Source organism: Sapajus apella, unplaced genomic scaffold, assembly GCF_009761245.1.
Source record: "Sapajus apella isolate SASKATOON/1434 unplaced genomic scaffold, GSC_monkey_1.0 scaffold35, whole genome shotgun sequence".
Taxonomy (NCBI): domain Eukaryota; kingdom Metazoa; phylum Chordata; class Mammalia; order Primates; family Cebidae; genus Sapajus; species Sapajus apella.
This window is the reverse complement of record NW_022436975.1, coordinates 11,907,787-11,931,777: the sequence shown is the minus strand read 5'-3', so window position 1 is coordinate 11,931,777 and position 23,991 is coordinate 11,907,787. Positions and strand designations below refer to the sequence as shown.

The 23,991-nt window shown below is 38.4% G+C and overlaps 1 protein-coding gene across 1 annotated transcript in view; it reads right to left on the bottom strand.

Moving 5' to 3' along the window:
• The window catches only part of RAB2A (RAB2A, member RAS oncogene family), an 86,941-nt gene that overhangs the window by 49,609 nt on the left and 13,341 nt on the right, over positions 1 to 23,991 (bottom strand). Inside the window, exon 2 of the mRNA XM_032296166.1 lies at positions 3,445 to 3,516. Within this exon, the coding sequence (XP_032152057.1) occupies positions 3,445 to 3,516 (72 nt within the window). The remainder of the gene's footprint in view (positions 1 to 3,444; positions 3,517 to 23,991) is intronic.

Genomic DNA, 23,991 nt, shown 5'->3' with positions numbered 1-23,991 from the left:
TGGAGATATGGAAATAAAAAACAATGGTCAACAGGCAGAGAGAAAAATGAAACAGGCATTAGAAGAGAATGGGAGACAATGAGCGAAGAATGGGAGACTGAGAAACAGAACTTCCTGTGTGCCCTCCTTAAGAGCTCTAAGCTCTGGTTCCAGGCTGACCCAGCTGGCTCCCTGCCCTCAGGTTCTGAGACACACCTGAATATTAAAATAATAAATTGTCCTTTTATTTAAACTCATCTCGGTAGATTTTTGTCATTTACAACCAACTGTAAAAGTTAGAAAGAAAAAAAATGGTATGCCAGTCAGTGTAATCAGAAAAAGAGAAGCCACACTTAAGTACACAGCACATAGGGAATTAAATGTAGGGACTTGGTTACAGTAAAGAAAGAGCCCCCCAAAACCCAAAGGAGATGGGGAATAAACCCAGAGATTACAAATAGCAGGAAGCTGCTACCACCCCTAGGCTGGAAAGACAAGAGAGAAACAGGTTATCAGAGCTCAGGAACCAGACCACTTGGGCCTGCCAGGCAAGGGCTGGAGCCAGAGGAATGGAGAACACACAGTAAACCCGAAGAGAAAAAGATCCTTGGCTTTTCTTCTCTTTCAGCCTCCTTATTTGCCGGTGCCCACCATTAGCAAACCTAGTGTGAAGCCAGCTGGTAGTTTACATGAGTTACAGTTTTCCAAACAACTCTCAGGTCTACTCCTTCATCTCTCCCCACAAGTATAGCCTATAGCAGAGGTGTCTGATCTTTTGGCTTCTCTGGGCAACATTGGAAGAAGTGGAACTGTCTTGGGCAACACATAAAATACACTAACACTGACAGTTGATGAGATTTTTTTTTAAAAAAGAAAGAAAACAAAATCTCATAATGTTTTAAGAAAATTTACAAATTTGTGTTGGGCCTCATTCTAAACTGTCCTGGGCTGCATGCAGGCCGTGGGTTGGACAAGCTTGGCCTATGCCAGCTTCCGACAGCAGGCTCAGGTCCATCCTCTCCACTTGGTGTGCCATACTAACTTATTTACACGCAAGACTCAAGGAAAAGGAAGAACACTGTTGTTTAGTATTCTATACTGAAAACAACTGTTTTGCTAGTTGTCTTAGAACTGAGTCATGCCTAAAAAGTTGACTAATTTCAAACCTATTAAGCAAAGAGCAAATCCGATGGAGGGGCAGGGAAGAGAGCTCATTAAAGTTAAACAGGCGCGCACAGTGGCTAACACCTGTAATCCCAGCACTTTGGGAGGCCAAGGCCGGTAGATTGCCTGAGCCCAGGAGTTTGAGACCAGCCTGGGCAACATGGCAAAACCCTGTCTCTACCAAAAATACAAAAAATTAGCCAGGTGTGGTAGCGCACGCCTGTAGACCCAGCTACCTGGGAGGCTGAGGTGGGAAGATCACGTGGGACAGATTTTGTGGCTACAGTGAGCAGGGATTGTAGCACTGCACTCTATCCTAGTCTACAAAATGAGACCCTATCTCAAAAAACAAAAGAAAATGTTAAAGTTATCAGGACCAGCATTAAACGATATTACCTGTTTTACCCATAATTATTGTATACCTTAAAACTATCAAAATTAGAACAGAAAATGGATAGTCTTAATGACAGTAGTTGCTAACAAAAGATTTCAATATATCCACAAAGTATTATACCTATAGCTTGGTTGAAAACTATTAATAATTTGATTCATGAGCTCTATCTTTGATTTGGTATTTTAAAAACACACAGGGCATAAGGATCAACATGCTACAAATGGTAAGTTAATAATGTCAACAGAAAATAAGCAGTTAGTGTCTAAAAAGATTCATTAAACAATTTGTTGTAAAGAATGACTAGATTTCCAATTATCTTTTTTTCTTTATATTGGACTAATTTCTAGTTGTTTATCAGCTATAGCCACAGAAGAATAATCTGGCTAGATTCTTCAGCTTTCAGAATATAAATATAATTTTTAAACAAGAACCCTAAATAGTAAGATTACCTAAAGTTTTTAGCTTTTCAGTCATCTTAATTTTTTCCTCTGCATATTAATAAAATGGACATATTGTTGTACCAGAGCGAGCATAGAAAATCAACACCAGGACAAAAGTATACCAAATTGCAGGGTCTTTATTGCCGGCGGCCGCGGAGGACTCACGTCTCTCCAACTGGTGGCCCCGAAAGGAGGGTGTAAAGACCTCGTAAACCACCTCCTGGGTAGGGGTGGGGTGAGGGGCTTTGGACATTCCAAGGGCCAGTGGACTCCGGACATTCTGTAAACCACCTCCTGGGCAGGGGGTGAGGGTGAAGGGCTTCAGGTATTTCCGAGGGCCAGGGGACTTTGGACATTCCGATTGTTATTTAAGTGGTTCACAGAAGTCAAGATAAGCGTTAGTTTACACATTGCCTGGGGAGGGTGGAAATTACAGACCTTAAGTTACTTACTACAAGTTGCAGGGGCCAAGATGGCGTGGGTTTGGACTGCTTGCTCACCTTAGGGTTACAGAGGTATGCAGTTTATGGGGCTTTTAACATGTCACAGTATCACCATTTTAAATAACAGCAGATAATATTTCTTGACTATTTCTTACCAGTAACTATTTCATTTACTCTTTACAACTGAAGAAAATATAAAATTCCCAGTGGTACTTTTTCTCAGTTAATAATTATGAAAGTCTAGAGCACTTTCCACATTGCCAGGCACTTTAACGCTTTACATTTATTAACTCACTTACTGCTCACAATAACTTCATGTGATTGGTACTACTACTATTCTCACTAAACAGAAAGAGAAACTGAGACATGAAATGGGGAAGTGGCTTGCACAGCAAGTTAGTAGCAGAGACTTGATTCAACTTCCAAAGCTGATTCAAAGTTTCTGCTCTTGCAGGGATGGGATACTGTCTCTTGATTGTTTCATTGTTAATTACAACTGAAATAGTAAAAACTAAGGTCTTTCAGCATGCTACCCATTTTACAAAGTTGGGTAATATTTATTTTTACTACACATTATGTTTTATAAAGTGACAGAGACGGCCAGGCACGGTGGCTCACGCCTGTAATCCCAGCACTTTGGGAAGCGGATCGCAAGGTCAGGAGTTTGAGACCAGCCTGGCCAACATGGTGAAACCCCACCTCTACTAAAAATACAAAAATTGCTGGGCATGTGGTGGCGGGTCCCTGTAATCCCAGCTACTTGGGAAGCTGAGGCAGGATAATCACTTGAACCTGAGAGGCGGAGGTTGCAGTGAGAGATTGTGCCACTGCACTCTAGTCTGTGTGACAGAGCAAGACTCCGACTCCCCTCCTCTCCCCCCAAAAAAGTGACAGACTAAACTACATAACAATAAATCCAGTTTCACTGATTTTAGCATCATCACTAACAGAATGGACTTTCTAGCATTTTCCACTTAAACTATCCAAAACTTTTAATGCTTCTCAACCTTTTTATAAAACTTACCAATAGTAAGGTCATGCACTGGCTGAAACCTCTTGTCTGTAAACTGTAGCAATAAGCATGATTTACCAACACCTGAAAGTTAAAAAAATACAAGTAAGTGACAAAATTCACAGAAATTAAGATACTTTACAAAAAGCACATGGAAAGGAGGCAGGCAGGGTTTCTGGCACACTGTGAATAATCTACCATGATTTTCTCAGTACTCTAATTTCTTGCAAAATAAGAGGACTGATGATTTAGGTGGAAGTTGTAAACCAATCTAAAGTACCTTTTCACCCTTTCTTACTCATTTAATATTTCCATGCGAAAGATAAAGGGGGCAGCTAAACTTGTAGAAGACAACTAACAAGGTCCTCCTGGTAGCCTCTACTACAGTACTATTTTTAACACTTTGTGTTAAAGTGTACTATTTTTGTGCACTTTTGCTTTTTGTCTAACTGTAGATCTCGTGTCTAAGATCTACGTTTCTGGGAAAAACTCCTTACTCTGTTTTCTTGCTAATTCATTTCATAAGCAAATGGAATCTGAATTGCATTCCTTCACTCTACTAAAACTGACCCCATTAAGGTCATGAATAATTTCCACATTTCCAAATTCAAAGGAAAATTTTCTATATTCATCCTACTTGCCCTCTAAGGAAAACCTGATACTGAACACCATACCCACTTCTTACTCATTTTCAATTTCAAGCCCTCTAAGAAACATTTCCTCATCCTCACACTAGACAACGGCTGCTTAATTGATAGTATCCTGCACTTCTACAAAATACTAAAGACAGTCACCATTCATTCATTCAATCATTCACTCAGTCTTTACTGAATGCTAAGTACTCACTGCACTAGGACATGAAAATACAGTAGTGCTGAAAACCAACATGGTTCCTGTGTATGGGGCTCACAGTCTAGTACAAGCGGAGAAATTAAACAAAATGAATACTGAAATAATATACTATATATGAATAATCTGAAATAATTATGACTCATTTGAAAGAAAATAAAGTGCTATGAGAAAGGGTAACAAACTTAGTGTTGTGGCTCATGCTTGTAATCCCAGCACTTTGGGAGGCCAAGATAGGCCTTGAGCCCAGGAGTTCAAGATCACCATGGGCAACAATAGAGAGGCACTGTCTTTTAAAACAAAAAGACCAAAACAACACTCAAAAAGATGGGTGTGGTGGTACGCATCTGCAGTTCCAGTCTACTTGAGAAGCGGAGGTGGGAGGATAGTCTGAGTCCAGGAGTTCAAGGATACTATGATTACACCACTGCCCTCCAGCCAGCCTAACAGAGTGAGACTCTGTCTCAAAAAACAAACAAATGAGACTTAATTTAGACAAAAGGGATGAAGAAAATCTCTGTTTTTGTTTTGAGAAAGAGTTTTGCTCTGTCACCCAGGCTGAAGTGCAATGGCATGATTTCGGCTCATTGCAACCTCCGCCTCCCAGGTTCAAGCAATTCTCCTGCCTCAGCCTCCCAAGTAGCTGAGATTACAGGCGCACACCAGCAGACCTGGTTAATTTTTGTATTTTTAGTAGAGACGGGGTTTCGCTATGTTAGCCAGGCTGGTCTCAAACTCTTGACCTCAGGTGAACTATCCCCCTCAGCCTACCAAAGTACTGGGATTACAGGTGTGAGCCACCATGCCTGCGAGGATGGAGACAATTTTTCTGAAGAAGTGACAGTGAAAAGAAACTAGAATTTCAAAACAGGTGATCTTATAATTTTCTTCTTTGTTATATTACAAAAGGCCCAAAGTCAAACTCATTTTATCTAATTTTTAACTATTTTGAATAGATTTTCAGAGGTGTAGGACAGAAGACAAAAGTACAGTTTTTCTAAGTTAAAAGAATTGGTTACCAAGCATACCAAAGGAATTTACTCTATGTCCAAAACCTAGCATGAAAGAAAAATTATCTTTTAAAAGGTGCAAAAGTTGAAAATAGGTAATTGAGATACACATCTTCAGTTATTTAACATCCCCAATTTTTCCACATGGTATAGAAAAAAATATATATAGTTAGAAATCATAAGTTTTCTTGTGGGACTTCAAGAATCATCTAAGAGTTTGGTAATCATTTAAATAATAGAAGAACCAGAAAACCCTTTCCCACCTCACAGGAGAATATGTATCACTCTAGTTATACTAATCTCATTCTAAGTGCTGGTTAAATACTTTCAGGATTCCATATTCTTCTTCTTTTTGAAAGAGATAGGGTCTCATTATGTTGCCCAGGTTGGCCACAAACTCTTGAGCTCAAGAGATCCTACCACCTTGGCCTCTCAAGTAGCTGGGACTATAGGCATATGTCACTACACCTAGTTTCCATGTTCTTAAAAATTTTTAAATTTTTAATTGACATACAATTGTGCTTATTTATGGGACAGTGATATTTCCATACATGTATACAAGGTGTAATGATCAAATCAGGGTAATTAGCATATCTGTTCACCTCAAACATTTATCATTTTATGTCTGTTGGTAACATTCAAAAATCCTCTCTTATAGCTAATTGAAAATATACAGTAAGTTATTAATTATAGCCACCCTATAGTACTATAGAACAGGATAACTTATTCCTGCTATAATTTTGTACCTGTTACCCAACCACTCCCTATCCTCACCTTTCCCCTACCTTTCCCAGCCTAAATACCCACAATTCTACTCTCTACCTTTATGAGCTCAACTTTTTAAGCTATTACTTATTGTGGATATGAGAACATGCAGTATTTACTTTTCTGTACCTGACTTATTTCACTTTACATAATGTCCTTCAGTCTCATCCATGTTGCCACAAATGACAGGATTTCATCGTGTTTTATGGCTGAAGCAGTATCCATTGTGTATATTTACCACATTTTCATTTTCATTATCCATTCATCTACTGGTGGACACTTAGGTTGATGCTATATCTTGGCTATTATGAATGGTTCTGCAACAAACATGGGAGTGCAGATATTAACACTACTTTGATATAATGATTTATTTTCCTTTAGATAAATACCCAGTAGTGGGATTGCTGGATCATGTGATAGTTTTGTTTTTAGTTCTTGGAGGAACCTTGATACTGTTTCTCCTGGTGACTATAATTTAAATTCCCACCAACAGTTTATAAGAATTCTCTTTCCTCTGAATCCTCACCAGCATGTTATTTTTTTGTCTTTCTGGTAACAGCCATTCTAACTAAGACGAGATGTCATCTTACTGTGGTTTTGGTTTGCATTTCCCTGGTGATTAGTGATGCTGAACATATTTTCATATACTTGATGGTCATTTGTGCATCTTGTTTTGAGAAACGTCTGTTCAGATCCTTTGATCATTTTTAAATCACATTATTTTTGTTTTTACTGTTGAGTTCCTTATATATTCTGGATATGAATCCCTGGTAAGATAGTTTGCAAATATTTTATCCCATTCTAAAAGTTGTATCTTCACTCCATTGTTTCCTTTGCTGTGAAGGATTTTAGTTTGATATTCTATTGTCTATTTTTGCTTTTGTTGCCTTTTTGTTTGCTTTTTGCATTTTTGAAGTATTATTCATAATATCTTTGCCTACACCAATGTCCTGAAGCATTTTCCCAATATTTTCTTCTAGTGGTTTTATAGTTTTGGGTCTAGTTTTGAAAGACTAAAATCTTTCAGCCACTTTGAGTTGATTTTTGTATATGGTGAGAGACAGGGGTCTAATTTATTTCTGTGTATGGCTGTCCAGTTTTCCCAGCATAATTTATTGAAGATAAATACATTTGTGCCCATAAACTATATCTATATATCAGCCTACAACTTCCTTAAAAATAATCTCTTCTGGCTTTGTCAGACTACAATTATTATCTCCTTGATGTGTTAATTCTATGACAACCAATTCCTCTTCTTCCATGTAACCCTGAAAATACTGGAGGGTCTTCCCTACCACTCTCCACTCTAACTTTCATTACTTTTCACTTGAGAGGACTAATCCAGTCCCGTGGCCTCAACCTACTTCTATAAATTAGCCAGTGATTATCAAATCCATCTCTAGCCACCACCTTAACTTCAGTCCAATTATTTCCAACTGCCAACTAAACATTCACACTTCAATACCTTCAGCTCTGAAACTCAAACTTCCAGAGCCAAATCCATTCTTTTTCATTCTCTTGTTCATCATCCTTCCAATCAACCTGTGATTCACCCTACCCATAATACAACAGACCAAAACTCAGCTCTCCTTCAGTATTTTCTAATCTCCGGAATTGTTTCGCAATGGTTCACACTTCAAAGAAACTTGGAATCATCCTTAATTACTCCTCTTGTTTCATCATCCAGCTCTAATGGTTCGTCACTCTCATCAATTCTCTCTGAAAGTCTTCATAAATTCCATGCTCTACCTTCCTCTGAATCATTAGTGCTCTGGTTCTAGTTCTCACTAAGAACCAAATCTTTCTGCCTTCAGCCTTTCTAATCTATTTTACAAACCACTGTGGAAATACTTGCTAAAGTGCAGACACAATTAACTCACTCTCATATTAACTAAAATATAAAAATTCAAGCTCTTCAAAATAGTACACAAGGTCCTTTCTGAGCTGAAAATTATTACTCTAACAGATTAATACTATGACAGCATAGTCTAAAGACTCTATATTTATCAACAACAAACCATCTCTTCTCCCTTGAAATGGTATCATATTGTTTGCTGGTACCTTTTACCAAGGAACTTTTCACTCCCTGGCAAATTTAAATTCACGCTTTAAGACTCAACCCAAGGCTTTGTATACCTGCTTTGGTAGAAAATTCCTGTTCCAAAAATCTACCACTCCTCAAGCGGAACTAATAGTTTAGCCCCCACAATCACATATGCCAATGAATCAATCAATTTTAGTGGCAAATTTAAATTCATGCTTTAAGACTCAACCCAAGGCTTTGTACACCTGCTTTGGTAGAAAATTCCTGTTCCAAAAATCTACCACTCCTCAAGCGGAACTAATAGTTTACCCCCACAATCACATATGCCAATGAATCAATCAATTTTAGCCTTGGGCTCCCATAATACTTTATATATACCTCAAAACCCTGATTAGAATCCCAGCTCTATCACTTATTAGCTGTAACACAGGGTACTTGACCTTTTTGAGCTTCAGAATCCTCATCAATAAAATGGAGGAAATCTCTACATCTCAATGAATTGTTATAAGCAGCAAATGAAATATACAGATATAAAAGGGACCCCGTATAGTACTGGTTACCTGAGTATGTCTAGTTTATAACAATTATTTGAGCTGTAAACCAGGACATATGCATTTTTCTGCGTGCATAATATATTTCAATAAAAATGAAAACAACAAAACGACGGTCTTTGATGCATCAGTTGGCTAGGCCCTACCCTAGTTATTCAGTCAAACACTAACCTATGTGTTGCTGTGAAGGCATCATACATGTAATAAAAATCCACAGTCGACTGACTTTCTAAAAGTGCAACAAGGACTTCCCAGAGAGGAGAAATAATTCCACCTGTGGACAGCAATTTTAGCCATACCTCTGGGTTATAGCCTGTCCTGATGATTTCAGACTTCCTTGTTCAGCCCCCACAATCACATAAACCAAATAAACCAATCAATTTCAATCTCAACCCCCATCTCTATTTGCATAATCACATGTACACATATATCCTACTTGTGCTGCTTCTCTAGTTGGACACTGACTGTTTTTCCCCTTTTTCTTTTTTCAACCCCATCTTACCATCCCACATACTGACTCTTACAGACAACCATCACCACTTAAAAAGCACAGTGTGTAGAACAAGAAAACCCTCAAATAAAGCTATTATTTTTATTAATTGTATCATGCTTTATAGGCTCTCCCATTACAGAATGTGACCCTCAAGTCACATAGTACATGAGCTCTATTATGACAGATATCACATTCAGGAGTATATCCCTAGCATACAGCAGGTACAAAGCAAGCCTCTGTCTGTCCTCATACCTTTCTTACTATAAAACTTGTCTAAGTTGTTGATTAATAACAGAAAGAAAATTTGCACATACAGCTAATGCTGAATTGTCCTCACTACCTCTAGAAGACGGGAGGGCTTTAACCAACTGTGTAACTTTGCATTTATCATTTCATCTTTTTGGACGTAATTTTACTATATGTACAGAGAATCAGATAATTGAGCCAGACAATCATCAAGTTTCTTTCTAACACTATTAATTGGCCCTGGTGATTTATTACTTAGAGCTTTAAAGTTTTAATAATGTTTTCTTTTCACAGATAAATTTAAAGTTAACATCTGAGTATCTGTCTAAACTGAAATGGAAAACAATAAATCTATCATGTCACAAAGTATAGTAATATGAAGATAACATAGAGGATTTATTTTCCCACAACTTGGGAGGCTGAGGCAGGAGGATCACTTGAGGCCAGGAGTTCTTTACCAGCTTAGGCAACATAGTGAGACCCCATTGGTATAAAAATTTTTTTTTAAATCAGCCCAGGTGCGGTGGCTCATGCCTGTAATCCCAGCACTTCGGGAGGCCAAAAGGTGGGTAGATTACCTGAGGTCAAGAGTCTGAGACCAGCCTGGCCAACACAGCGAAACCCCATCTCCACTAAAAATACAAAAATTAGCTGGGCACAGTGGCACGCACCTGTAATCCCAGCTACTCGGGAGGCTGAGGCATGAGAATCACTTAAACCTGGGAAGTAGAGGCTGCAGTGAGCCAAGATAGCACCACTGTACTCCGGCCTGTGCGACACGGTGAGACTCCGTATCAAAAAATAAATAAATAAATAAATAAATTAGCAAGGTGTGGTGGCACATGCCTGTGGTTCTAGCTACTCAGGAGGCTAAGGAGGGAGGATTGCTTGAGCTCAGGAGTTTGAGGTTGCAGTGAACTGTGATTGAGCCTGAGTGACAAGCAAGACCCTGTCTCTAAAATAAAATAAAAATAGTAAAAGATCAAAATCTGAAGTTTCTACTAAATGAATGTTACTCTGCACCACTGTAAAGTTGAAAAATTGCTAAGTCAAACCATCAAAAGACGGAAACCATCTGTAGTTACCTTTTTAGTGCCTTAGTTTCCTAATCAATAAGAAGTAGGTTAAAAATACCTATCTCATAGGATAATTGAGAACATTAAATAAGCTAATCCATTCTGAGTCTTAAAACAGTGTCTGGCACATAGTAAAGTTTCAAAAAAGAATTCAACAAATGTTTGTTACTGCCATCAATAATAAAACACTATTGCTATGTTCTATTTATACTTCAAACTCCCTAAAATCATGCTTCATGCTTTTAGGGAGTTTAAACAGATATAGCAATAGTGGTTTATTATCTATTCATTTTCAGCATTAGCCACATGGATCTCCAGTGCAAAGACAAAGCCTCACAAACTTGTGGAATGGGAAGAAAGAGACTATAAACTTGTTTTTTTTCCCAACATGTATGCACAAATGTGTACGTGGATACAGGAGAGGGAGAGAGAGAAACAGAGAGATCAGTTGCAGGGTGTTAAATGGTATGGTAAAAAGAAAACGCAGAGCAAGACAACGATGTAGGACCTGAAATCCTGGGTGGGGGAAGGAGGAAGGAGTGTTATTAAACCAGGTAGTCTCTCACTGAGAAGGTGAGATTTAAGTACAGGTTTAAAGGAGGTGAGGAAATAGGCCAGTGGATCACAGAGAGAAGAGTATTAGTTAAGAAGAAAAATTCTGAGGTGGCACATTTTGGAGAAACTGCAATGAGGCCAATGTGGCTAAAGCACAGGAGGCAGGGAGAGCCATGTCCCTAGGAACTAGGATATAAGAATGGCAGCAGCCTAATCACACAGAACCTAAAGAACTTTATACGTTTATTGAGATAAAATAGGGGATTCACTGGAGAGTTTTCAGCAGAGGAGTAATATAACTTTACTTAAATTCTAAAAGGCCTACTGGCTGCTACAATGAGAATAAACTTATATGTAGAAGCAGGTGAGAGTAGAAGCAAAGAGCCAGGTATGGTGGCTCATGCCCTCCCTAGCACTTGGGGAGGCCAAGGCAGGTGGACTGCTTGAGCCCAGGACTTTGAGACCAGCCTGGACTACATGGTGAAACCCTGTTTCTACAAAAAAAATACAAAAACCTTAGCCAGGCATGGTGGTAAGCACCTTATTTCCAGCTACTTGGGGAGCTGAGGTGGGAGGATCGCTTGAACTTGGGAGGTGGAGGTTGCAGTGAGCCAAGATCACACCACTGTATTCCAGCCTGGATGATGGAGTGAGACCCTGTCTCAAAAAAAAAAAAAAAAAAAAAAAAAAAAAAAAAGGCATTGACCAGTAAGGAGCTTTCTCAATGAAGCAAGAAATGGTGACTTGGACAAGGTGGTTGTACTCAGGATAGTTCAAAGTGACTAAGGCAGAGCCAAGAGAATGTGTTGACAATATGAATATGAATTTTTTGAGAAACAGAAGTATGTTAAAAATGACTCCAATGTTTTTGCCTGATCAAACAGAACATTCAGTGAGATGGGAGATGTAGGTAAAGCAGACTGAGAGTGGACAGATCATCAGTTCTAGTTTGGTTACTTTGAGTTGACATGTCTATTACTCGTCTAAGAGACAAATGTGAGTAGGCAACGGGATATGTGAGTAAAGATTTCAGGAAAGACGTTCAGGGTGGAGACAAGCCACACGCAAAGAGGAATCAGCAAAAAGAAGACAGAGACACAGCCCATGTTTGTTTTTTAATCACAGAATTAAATAGAATGAGAACAAAAAAGAATTTTGAGTAAAGGGGCTGACAAATTCCAAAACCTTTTTTGTTATTGTTGCTACTTTTCCAATAGAAATGGAAAATCAAACAAAAAGCAACTATCTAGTCTTTTAAAAAAATTTATGCTGGGATCTCTGATAAAAACCCAATTTGAAATGGGGAGAAAAACTATCTCCTGCCAATGACTTTCATTCTGGACCAAGAACAAGGCCTGTGCACAACCTCTCCCTTTCTCTCCATGTAGACAGACACTCCACATTACCGATGCTGTCCTTTGCCATTCCACATGAAGTAGCTCCAATTTCCAATCATTTTCTATCCATTAGTAGTTTTCAATCTACGCCAAAAAAATCCAAAACCCAAAAAACAAAAACAAAAACAAAAAGCAACCAAAACTGATACTGAGGCCTCACGCCTCCAGAGATTTTGACTGAAGTGTCAGCACTGTGTAGTGGTTAAAAGCACCACCTGGGTGATCTTGGATAAACTACTTGGTCTTTGCGTGCATCATCAAAATGAGGATAAGAACAATATGTACTTCACAACAAGAGTTGTGAGAATTAAACCAGTTAATGTATATAAAGCACTGAAAACACAGAGGAAGCACTATGTAATAACTTATCGGTATTATCACTGAATTAAACAAACAAACAAACAAAGACAAAAATCCAACATGGATCACTTCTTCACTTGACACTTCCTCTAGATGTCCATGTAGTTTATCCTTTCTTTACATCCTAGACAGTACTATATTCCTTTACAATTAAAAATGAGATCTCATCCTTTTCTCCTGGTTTGGAGATCTCGCAACTCCTTTTTCTTGCATCTTTATTGCCTGCTTCTCCCTGGAAATCTTTTGACACATGCGTTCAAGTCTCCCATCTCCGAACACACTCAAGAGAAGGTTGGTCAAGTCCTGTACACCAAATTCTCTCAGCTATCACAAGTAGCAAATATCACTAACTGGAATCCTAAACCTGATAGAAGGTTTGAGAGGCTTAAGAAAAAAGAAAAAGTCCAACACAAAGAATTACCCTGAGACTTTGGAGAGCACCTGTCCACATGACAAAGGTTTTTTATTTGTTTTCCTCAACAAACAGAAAGCCATGGGCACCATCCAGCCTCTTCTAATATTTTTCTGGATGTGATCTTTCCCTTAATGGACTTCCAGAAGACTTTACCTCTGAAATGACAGTTATTATGTACTAATTTTTATCTTACAATTATTTAAATGCCTGTTTTAACATTTATAACAAAGTTCCTTCAGGGCAAGATCTGTATTCCTATTCATCTTTTCATCCTCCAAAGCACCTAGAATGATCCATTCTGCTAGAATTCATGAAATATTTGTTTAATGAATAAAAAGCACATGTGCAAAATATTGTCTTTTAAGGCCTTGTGTGGATATCTTGGATATACACAGATCATTACCTGTAATTAATACAAATCACTACACTTATTAATACTGCTATTAGAGTTGCTACCATAAAGTCACCTTACCTTCTTCCTTTACTCAAGGGTGGAGTCAATGTCCCTCAGTAGGATAGCATTGTGAGAGCTGAATATTTAAATACCAAGTCAATGGTATAACAATTACAAGTAGTACTCATTAAAAATGCAGATTCCTGGCCAGGTGTGATGGCTCACACCTATAACCCCAGTATTTTGGGACCCCAAGACAGGAGGACTGATTGCTTCAGCCCAGGAGTTTGTGACCAGCCTCTACAAAAAATAAGCCGGTTGGTGGTGCATGGCAGTAGTCTCAGCTACTTGGAAGGTGGTGTGGGAGTATCACCTGAGGAGGCTGAGGCATTACTGTCCCACTGCACTACAGCCCGGGTGACAGTGTGAAACCCTCTCTCCAAAAAAAAAAAAAAAAAGCAGATTCCTGAAGCCCCACCCCAGAGATTAACTATGTCTTTGGTGGGGCCCAAGAATCTAATTAAGTCCTTTGGTCATTTTAAGGCAAGGAGTCCTTCTCCACAAGAACTATGAGTAGGTGTCAGGCCTTCTTTAGATTCCTCTTGGCTCTAACAGTTTCTCATGCTTTCCTTTTTTTGATGCTCTTGACAGTTTGAGGAGTACTGATCAGGTATTTTGTAACATGCCCTGTGTTGAAATATGTCTTTTTTTTTTTTTTTTTTTTCATGATTAGACTGGGATTATAAGTGTTTGGGAGGAAGATGACAGAGAAAGAATACCATTTTCATTCCATCATATCAAGGGTACATACTATCAATGTGACTGATTACTGTTGACCTTAACCTTCATAACCTGGCTGAGGTAGTTTGTCAGGCTTCTCCACTGCAAAGAATCTTTCCCCCTCTTTTCCATACCGTATTCTTGGGAATGAAGTTACTATGCATAGCCCACACTAGAAAAGCTGACTTCTGCCCCAAAGTTTTCACATAGGGAAAAGTTATTTTCCCCATTGTGTGTTATATAATGTCATCTCTCAGCACCATATCCAATCTTCTGCTTTTCCATATTGTTTTAATATTATCGTGTGTATACATTACTTTTATACTTAACAAAAAAAAATGGGCTGGACCCAATGGCTCACGCCTGTAATCCCAGGACCTTGGGAGGCTGAGACAGGCAGATCACTTGAGGTCAGAAGTTCCAGACCAGCCTGGCCAACATGGTGAAACCCCATCTCTACTAAAAATACAAAAAAATGAGCTAGGCGTGGTGGCATGCACCTGTAATCCCACCTAACTAGGAGGCTGAGGCACAGGAATCGCTTGAACCTGGGAGGCAGAAGTTGCAGTGAGCCAAGATCACGCCACTGCACTTCAGCCTGAGCAACACAGCAAGACTCTGTCTCAAAAAAAAAAGGGAAAAAGAAAAAGAAAGCAAGAAAGCGAGCCTGCATTTGGAGTATACACTTTTAGAAATGGAAAGGTACCTGAAAATTATCTCCATTTTTAAGACTTTTCACATCCTACTATATCCTTCACTAACTCCTGATAATTCCAGCTCTCATCTGTAACCCCCTTTTTATTTTCATTACCACTGCCTTAGATAAGGCCTTTAGGAACCTCTTCTCTGGACCATTTTAATTACCATCTAACTATATATCCACACCCTTCTAACTGATCCTACATATGACCACACCAGAAATGAATGAAAAGAACAGAATGGATGAGACAGAAGGATTACATTTAACATCTAGTATGTCTATGTCACTATATTATAATATGAATATATGCTGTATTTGGTTTTAAAATTAATTATAATTCTAGTTGTGTAATCTTCCTTTTAAAAACTTCAATGCATTCCACTGTCCACAGAATAGAGTTCAAACTACCTTAACCTGTCACATGTACTTCCCTAGGTCCATCATGTTTAACAGATTTATCTTTCCAGCCTTATTTCTCATAATAGCCTGACACAGGGTCCATACTAAAGTTAAACTGGGCTGTTCATGTCAAGGACAGTATGTACAAGGTGTGAAACTTAGCAGATGTACAGTGAGAACTACCTTCCTGTTTACTCCTATTTTTATATTTTGATTTTTTACCATTTCTACTTGTCAGAATCAACTCAAATGTTATAGTACTCTATGATTTTCCAAGAAGGAGGAAAAAGGCATTCCCTCTCTTACACAATGGCATACTTTCTTCCAGTTCCTCAATCGAAGCCTTTATCATATTCTATGAGCACAGCTAGACTGTAAACCCCTTAAGGGCAAGGACACATCAAATCTACTTTTTTTTTTTTTTTTTTTTAAAATAGACGGGGTTTCACCATGTTGGTTAGGCTGGTCTTGAACTCCCGACCTCAGGTGATCCGCTCGCCTTGGCCTCCAAAGTGCTTGGATTACAGGTGTGAGCCACTATGTCCAGCCAAATCTACTTTTTAAATCTTTCACAATTGTATTTAGTCCTGTGTTTTATATTTGATGAACTCATGCCTTCTTCATTTAAAAGTATATGACCAATTTAAGAGATAATAAATATTTACTGGACTAGCTTTGAATCCTGTGTTTGACACTGACAGAAAAAGTTGTTTCACGTTTCTAGGCCATGTTTGGTTATTTGTGTAATGATAATTATACTACATCTTATTCATTGGCTAGTGTAAGAAATAAAAGAGATAACCCATCTACACTTCTTTTTTCTTTCCCAATACCTAGACAAGCTCAGTTTATCTGCTAAGGCCAAAATATACATATATACTTGATTAAGCACTTATCACATGGTACTTTTATTATCAGTTTATACATCTAGCTTCCCTCCTCAGGAGCAGTAATATTCGCCTTTTTGTATTTTGAAAACAACCTTGCACAGGGGACTGGCTTAAAAGCAGACGCTCAGTGAATAAATTAACGCATCTCATGCTCACTGGAAAGATCACAAAGTGATAGACTATTCTATCAAACAACTCTAGTCTACATTTCAAGGAAAAAAAACTAAAAATTTCTAAAAAACTTTTTATTTAAAAGTGGATTTTTCAGATGGAAAAAGATGCTAGAAAATGAAAATGTGACTGCATTAAATTAGAATTCTATCTGCATTATCTGCCCCTAATTTAAGTGTTGTTTTTCTTTGAAAAGGTAGTGAGTATACTCATGTGCCAGTTATCAACTGACTCCTCCTAGCTCCAAATCTACCCTTCACTGTCCTTCAAGTGAGACTGAAACCTTTCTACCTTGGTAGGGCACAGGGCATGACAGCTTCATCAGCACTCAGCACCCCTCTACGGCCATCTGCTCCCAGCACTCCTTCAGGTTGCCTCTCATGGAGTTTTCAGGCCACACACACACCATGGAAGGCTTCCCCGAACACAAAGAGGGCAGCTTTCCAGCCCATCTCAGCTCCGTAGTTAACTTGCCTGACATTCAGTAGGCCTCAGCCATGCCCCCCCGCAGTGAGGTCTGGATGTCAGATCTGTTCCTTTCTTCCATGCTCTGCATAGCCTTAGAGTTAGTGACTATTACCTTATCTGTTGTTACTATGGTCTTCAGAGTTCTCTCTACCTCTTGGCTAATTCCTCCATCACTCTAATTCTATGTTACAGTTAAGGATTCTTTATATTAGACTTTCTCTGTTCAAATTCCTGTGTAGTTTCTATTTCCTAATTGAACTCCAAATGATACAACTTACATGAATAATATATCCTTCATTAGATAAGCCAAATTTAATTTGGTAATGTTGAGGGTATTTGAATATAGGTAGAATTTAAATTTTCTTAGAAAGACAGTTTGTCTTTAAGTGCAGTATTTTTACAAATACAAAGCTAGATATGATTTAAATCTTTAAAAATTGAAAAATAAAATAGAGTATTTGATTTTATTAGGGAATAAGTTACACAGTATTAAATCTAATAGCAAGTAAGAATGTGGCAAAAATGGCATTCCTATTCCTTTCTTCCTTTCAACTCATGTTTGTCTTAACAGTGGAAAATGGCTGGAATGTTTCAGAAAAATCAGGAAGAATAAAACTGAGCTATATGGCCTGGCACGGTGGCTCACACTTGTAATCCCAGTACTGGGAGGCTGAGGCAGGAGGATTGCTTGAGGCCAGGAGTTTGGGACCACTCTGGGCAACACAGTGAGATCCTGTCTCTAGAAAAAACAAAAAATTAGCCAGCTGTGGTGGTGTGTACAGTCCCAATTACTCAGGAGGCTGAGGCAGGAGAACTGCTTGAGCCAGGGAGGTCAAGGCTACAGTGAGTCATGATCATGCCACTGTACTCCCACTGGGCAACAGAGTGAGACCCTGTCTCAAAATAAGTAAAATAAAAAGAAAACAGTTATAAATGTCTCTTAGAATTGTATGATGTCAGTTTTGTTGGAACTAGAGACGTTCTCTGATGTTTTTTAGATAGTAAGCCGTAACTAGTTAAGTCACAAAACCAATTTAGTAGATTGGAACTAGCATTAAAAAAGAATTAGATGGGCCGGGCACAGTAGATCACGCCTGTAATCCCAGCACTTTGGAAAGCCAAGGTGGGTGAATCACCTGAGGTCAGGAGTACGAGACCAGCTTGACCAATAGGGTGAAACTCTATCTCTACTAAAAATACAAAACTTAGCCGGGCATTGTAGCATGCACCTGTAGTCCCAGCTGCTGGGAAGGCAAAGACAGAAGAATTGCTTAAATCCGGGGGGCAGAGGTTGCAGTGAGCCGAGATTGTGTCACTGCACTCCAGTATGGGCAAGAGAGTGAAACTCTGTCTCAAAAAAAAAGAAAAAAAAAAAAAAAAAAAAAAAAATTAGATGGCCAGGCACAGTGGCTCATGCCTGTAATCCCAGTACTTTGGGAGGCCAAGGCAAGTGAATCATCTGAAGTTAGGAGTTCAAGACCAGTCTGACCAACATAGCGAAAAACCCCCACTCTATTAAAAATACAAAATTAGCTGGGCGTTATGGCACATGCCTGTAATCCCAGTTACCTGGGAGGCTGAGGCACAAGAATCACTTGAACCCGGGGGGGGGCAGAGGTTGCTGTGAGCTGAGCTTGCACCACTGCACTCAGGCCCGGGCAACAACAGCAAAATTCCTTTTCCAAAAAATAATAATAATAATTAGAACAAAATAGCAAATATGTTACAGGATTAGAATAAGCACACTTGGAAATTTTTGTTTTAGAGATATATATGCATTTATACACATGAACCCTAGATTACAATGTAAAATATACCTTATACTGTGGCTTATAAAAAACAAACCTAAAAATTACTGTGTAGCATCTAATCCGACTCATATACAACAAAAGATCTCATCCCCATTTCTGCTAATACTGATGGTAAAATAAATAAACTGGGAAGAATCTGGAATGCTTCTATTCTCTTTTAATCAATATTTACAAGGACAGAGATCAAAGGAAAAATCTGATTGAATCATTTGTTGGCAATTTAATAAGAGGCATAATGAAACTCAAAATCAAGTTTTTTGATTCTAAGTCATATTTTCTTTCCCCACTGTGCTACTCAACCTCTTGAATTTGTTCTTTCTCAGATACATACTGCTATTTGTAATCAATATCTTTGCTAACTAGAAAGAATGCCATCTCAATTTCCAGATACCAATACTAGGGATCAAAGGAACATTCTATAAGGGAAATGACTCTGACACTGCAGAAATTTAACAAACAGAAATTTTTTTAAAAGAATATTATTTCCACTATGCTGACTTTATCCCAAATAATAAAGTGCTCCAATTAAGTCACATAGATAAATCAGGTATCTTAACATACTTTAATCTATTTTCCTAATCCTTTCGTAATTAAAAATTCCAAATGAGAACTGCAGTATTTCAGAAATATATTTCAATAAAGTCATTTGAAAACTTTTTCATGATGGTATAGATCAAACTGGATGTAAATGTAAAATACAATTATGTAATAAATTTACCATACATGATCTCTAAGTTGTATAATATAAATGGTTTGTATCAAAGGTTGTAAGCAGAAAAACTATTTCATGCAATTGACAGATCAGTAATAACCAAAGAAATAATGTGTTAACAGTAACAAAATCAAACTGCTAAATTCTCAAACACTAGGCATCAGTTAAGATACACAATGTTGGAGTTAGCCTGTTGAATTGTAAGTATCTGAAATATATACCAAGGTCAAAATTAAATATTCTTTCTAAATTGATACTTTCAATGGAAGGTAATTTGGCAATACCTACCAAAATGCAAAATGTAAATACCAGTTGACCCAGAAATTTCACTTCTTGCACAAATGCACAAGAAGGCTAAGAGCAACACTGTCTATAATGATATTCATCAAAGCAGGTGTAGGTGGACATTTGCTATTTCTGGCTACCTAGCATCACAGCACTCTTCTCTGAGCTCCCTAGCAGCTAAGGCAGGGAGACATGTGTCCTAGACTGAGCCAATCAGATACTCCTATCTAGAACTTAGAATCTTGAAAAAGTACTGCAATATCAAGGACCATCAAGGGACAATATGTGGTGGCTACAGCAGAGATGAGAGAGCAGTGGAGGCCAGTGGTATGCATCCAGCATCTTCTCCAGCAGGCTCAGGAATTTGGCTGTGCTTGCCTTCCTTCATTTTGCCCATTTTCAAACTTGATTTTATTGCTTTCCTGTCTGTGAACTGTCCAATCTTTCCAATGAAATCTTCTGTTTACATTAACCAGAGTTGGCTTCTGTTATTTGCTACCACAGACCTAGACTAACAGAATCAGAAACTGATAAATTGTGGTTCAGCTATATGAGGGTTTTTAAAAAACGAGAGAGATTTATATGTGGTGATATGGAAAGACACTCAGGATTTACCCTCAAGTGAAAAAAAATAAAGTTGTAGAACAGCAGTGATTGTGTAATCCTACTGGTAGAACTGGGACACATGTACACATACACAGGCTTATAGAGGTACAGAAAATTTCTAGAAGGATGTAAGCCACTGTTTATACCATGCTTGCTTACATACGTAAGGTGTAAAGAGGAACTTATATCAACGCTATATAAGCAGTAAATTAACTGGCCTCATCCAACTACCTCCATAGTGACACTGCATTTAAATAACCAGTAAAACTTCCAGTGTGACCAATATAACTACTTTAAATGTTGATCTGATAAGAAAATTACAAGAAAGCCTGCAAGTAAAATAATGCACTGTGAAATAGAAAATTTTGACTTCCTTCTCCCTGCCCTTGAAAGTCTCTGAAGACTAATATTCAGCAGTACTTTTGAGAAAGGCTTATTCATGGCTAAGGCTGAAAATTTACATATTCACACTTAAATCCAACATGATTTTTCTATTTCTCCTACAAATTCTCCAAGAATTCAGGACTTGAACTCAGATCCAGAACAAGTAGACTTAATTAACATTCATAGAACTCTCCACTTTAAATACACAAAATATACACTCTTATCAGTACTACATCACACATATTTACAGGTTTAAATGAAATATTGGTTGGCTGCTTGTTAATTATTTTCTTCCCTCATTTTTTTTTTAAGTCTCTATTATTAAACATAATTACAGGCATACCCATTTTTAGACTGCATTTTAGCCCGGGCAATAAAGCAACACCCCTGTTCTCTCTCCCTCTTCCTCTTCCTCCCTTTCCTTTATTCTTTTTTTTTTTTCTTTTTTTTAAATTTTCTTTTTCTTTCTCTCTTTCTTCCTCTAAAAAAAAAAAAAAAAAAAAAATTCTCCAAGAATGAAACTTTAAGCCAGAAAGGATGGGGGTAAAGGCCTACCAAGAAAAAAAAAATAGGTGAAATGGTGAATGAGGCTTATTATTGTACAAATATCTAAGTTTAGGGTAGAAATTTGCCCCACTTAGAGAATAGGGAAAGGAATACGACTCCCTCTTTGAAGATGTCCAGAGGGTTAAGCAACTCCTTAAACTATGTCACACAATGTTCTTCACAATATGGTCCCAAGGTTCCTTACTCTTAATTATCACATCCCTTTCCCCCAGTGACAAAAACCCTTTACTGCCACATTTTGTACAGCACTCCTGGTCTATAAAGTCATTAAACCTTCTTGGCAAAATAAGTGTGAGGAGCTCAGCTCAGTACTTCTCAGATAATTAATATAAAGATGGGGCAAAAGCACAAACTGGAGGGTAGTGGTGTGATCCTGGCTCACTGCAACCTCTGCCTCTTGGGTTCAAGCGATTCTCCTGCCTCAGCCTCCCGAGTAGCTGGAATTACAGGCACCCACCAACACATCCAGCTAATTTTTGTATTTTAGTAGAGACAGGGTTTCACTATGTTGGTCAGGCTGGCCTTGAACTCCTGATCTCAAGCAATCCACCCACCTTGGCCTCCCAAAGTGCTGGGATTACAGGTGTGAGCCACCATGCCAAGCCCACAATAGTATCTTAAATGTCCTTAAGAAGAAAAAAAAAAAATCAAGTGCAAATCTCTATCCTTTGAATAAACTCCATCTTCCAAGCCTTCATATGTGCCAATCAAACTCCTACTCCAGTGCAAATTAACTTACCAGTGAACAAGCTCTTTCCATTTTATGAAGAGTCCAATTGTAGGTCTTCTACTCATGGTCCTGGTATGAGTCCCTCTTTCATATGTCAGTCACCTAAGTATCTGAAAGTCATTATTATATTCTCCTTTAAGTCTTCTTTTTTTAGGTTAAAACGGTTCAGTTACCCAACCATTCCTAAAATGTCATGAATGTTACAGCCTTCATACCAATGTTATTGGTCTCCTGAGCACAGACTCCAGTTTGTAGATATCCCTTTAAAATGAGAGTTTCAGAACTAAATTGCAGTTGAGGCCTGACAGGGTAGAACCTGCCTTATCTGTACATTATATTTTTACTGATCTAGCATCACATTTATTCTTTTGTTTGCTTTATTACTTATTTGACTCATATGAATCAAGTATTGTAAAACTAAGTTTTTAGACGTGGATATTGAACCAGCTGACCTCCATTTTATATTTGTATGGTTATTTTACTAGCAAATATTGGGTTTTAACTTCATTTTTATTTAAATCAATTTTGCTAAAATTTAGCCAATCATTCTGCCTACCAAGGTCATTTTGGATTCTGTCAGTTAAAATCTAAATTATATATTAACTCCTTCAACCAAATTGGACTGTGTCCAAGTTGTTGCTAATATCAGAAGTTAAAAATCCAGGACTGCACATAGCAGCATGCTCCTTCCAGCTTACTACATAGCAGTCCTTTATGGATACAGTTCTTAAACCCAACTAAAATCCAACTGGCTGGGTGCAGTGGCTCATGTCTGTAATCCCAGCACTTGGGGAGGCCAAGGTGGGCAGATTGCTTGAGCCTAGGAATTTGGGACCAACCTGGGCAACACAGTGAGACCTTGGTAGGTCTGTTTTACAAATAGAAAACTTGGGAATTTAAATTAATTGTTCATGTACATTAATAAGTTAATGGCAGGTATCTTCTCTTCATGAAACTCTCTACTGGCCTACAAGGAATAGGTGACCTATACATGATTGGAAAATCTACCACATTGCTTCCTGTGCAGGACATGTGCCCGTCTAAACTCAAAAGCCCATGGCAAGTGGGTATGCCTGTGATCTACACCTTGATCTTTATCTGTATGACTGAACCAGAGTGGTACTTGATAGCAGAAATAAACCCAAATTCATCAGTGATTACAATACATACAAAAACATTAAATTCTCCTGTTAAAATACAGACTCTCAGATTCAAATTTTTAAAAATATAAAAATGGGCTACATTAAAAAATAGGCCTTTTTTAAAAAGGTGATACAGGGCTGGGCATGGTGGCTCATACTACTGTAATCCCATCCCTTTGGGAGGCTGAAATGGGAGGATCACTTGAGCCCAGGAGTTGGAGACCAGCCTGGAAAACACGGCAAGACTCATTTCTATAGAAAATTTAAAAATTAGCCAGGCAAGGCCAGCCATGGTGGCTCACATCGGTAATCCCAGCACTTTGGGAGGCTGAGGCAGGCAGATCACATAAAGTCAGGAGTTTGAGACCAGCCTGGCCAATGCGGTGAAACCCTTTCTCTACTAAAAATACAAAAAGTAGACAGGTATGTTGGCGTGTGCCTGTAATCCCAGCTACTTGAGAGGCTGAGGCAGAACTGCTTGAACCCAGAAGGCAAGAGGCTGCAGTGAGCCAACACTATGCCACTGCACTCCAGCCTGGGTGACAGAGCGAGACTCCCTCTCTTAAAAAAAAAAAAAAAAAAAAATTAGCTGGGTGTGGTAGCCTGTGCCTGTGACCTCAGCTAATCCAGAGGCTAAGATGGGAGGATCCCTTGAGCCTAAGAGGCAGAGGCTAAAGTGAGCCAGGACAGTGCTATTGCACTCCACCCTGGGTGACAGAGGAAGAACTTGTCTCAAAAAAAAAAAAAAAAAAGGTAACA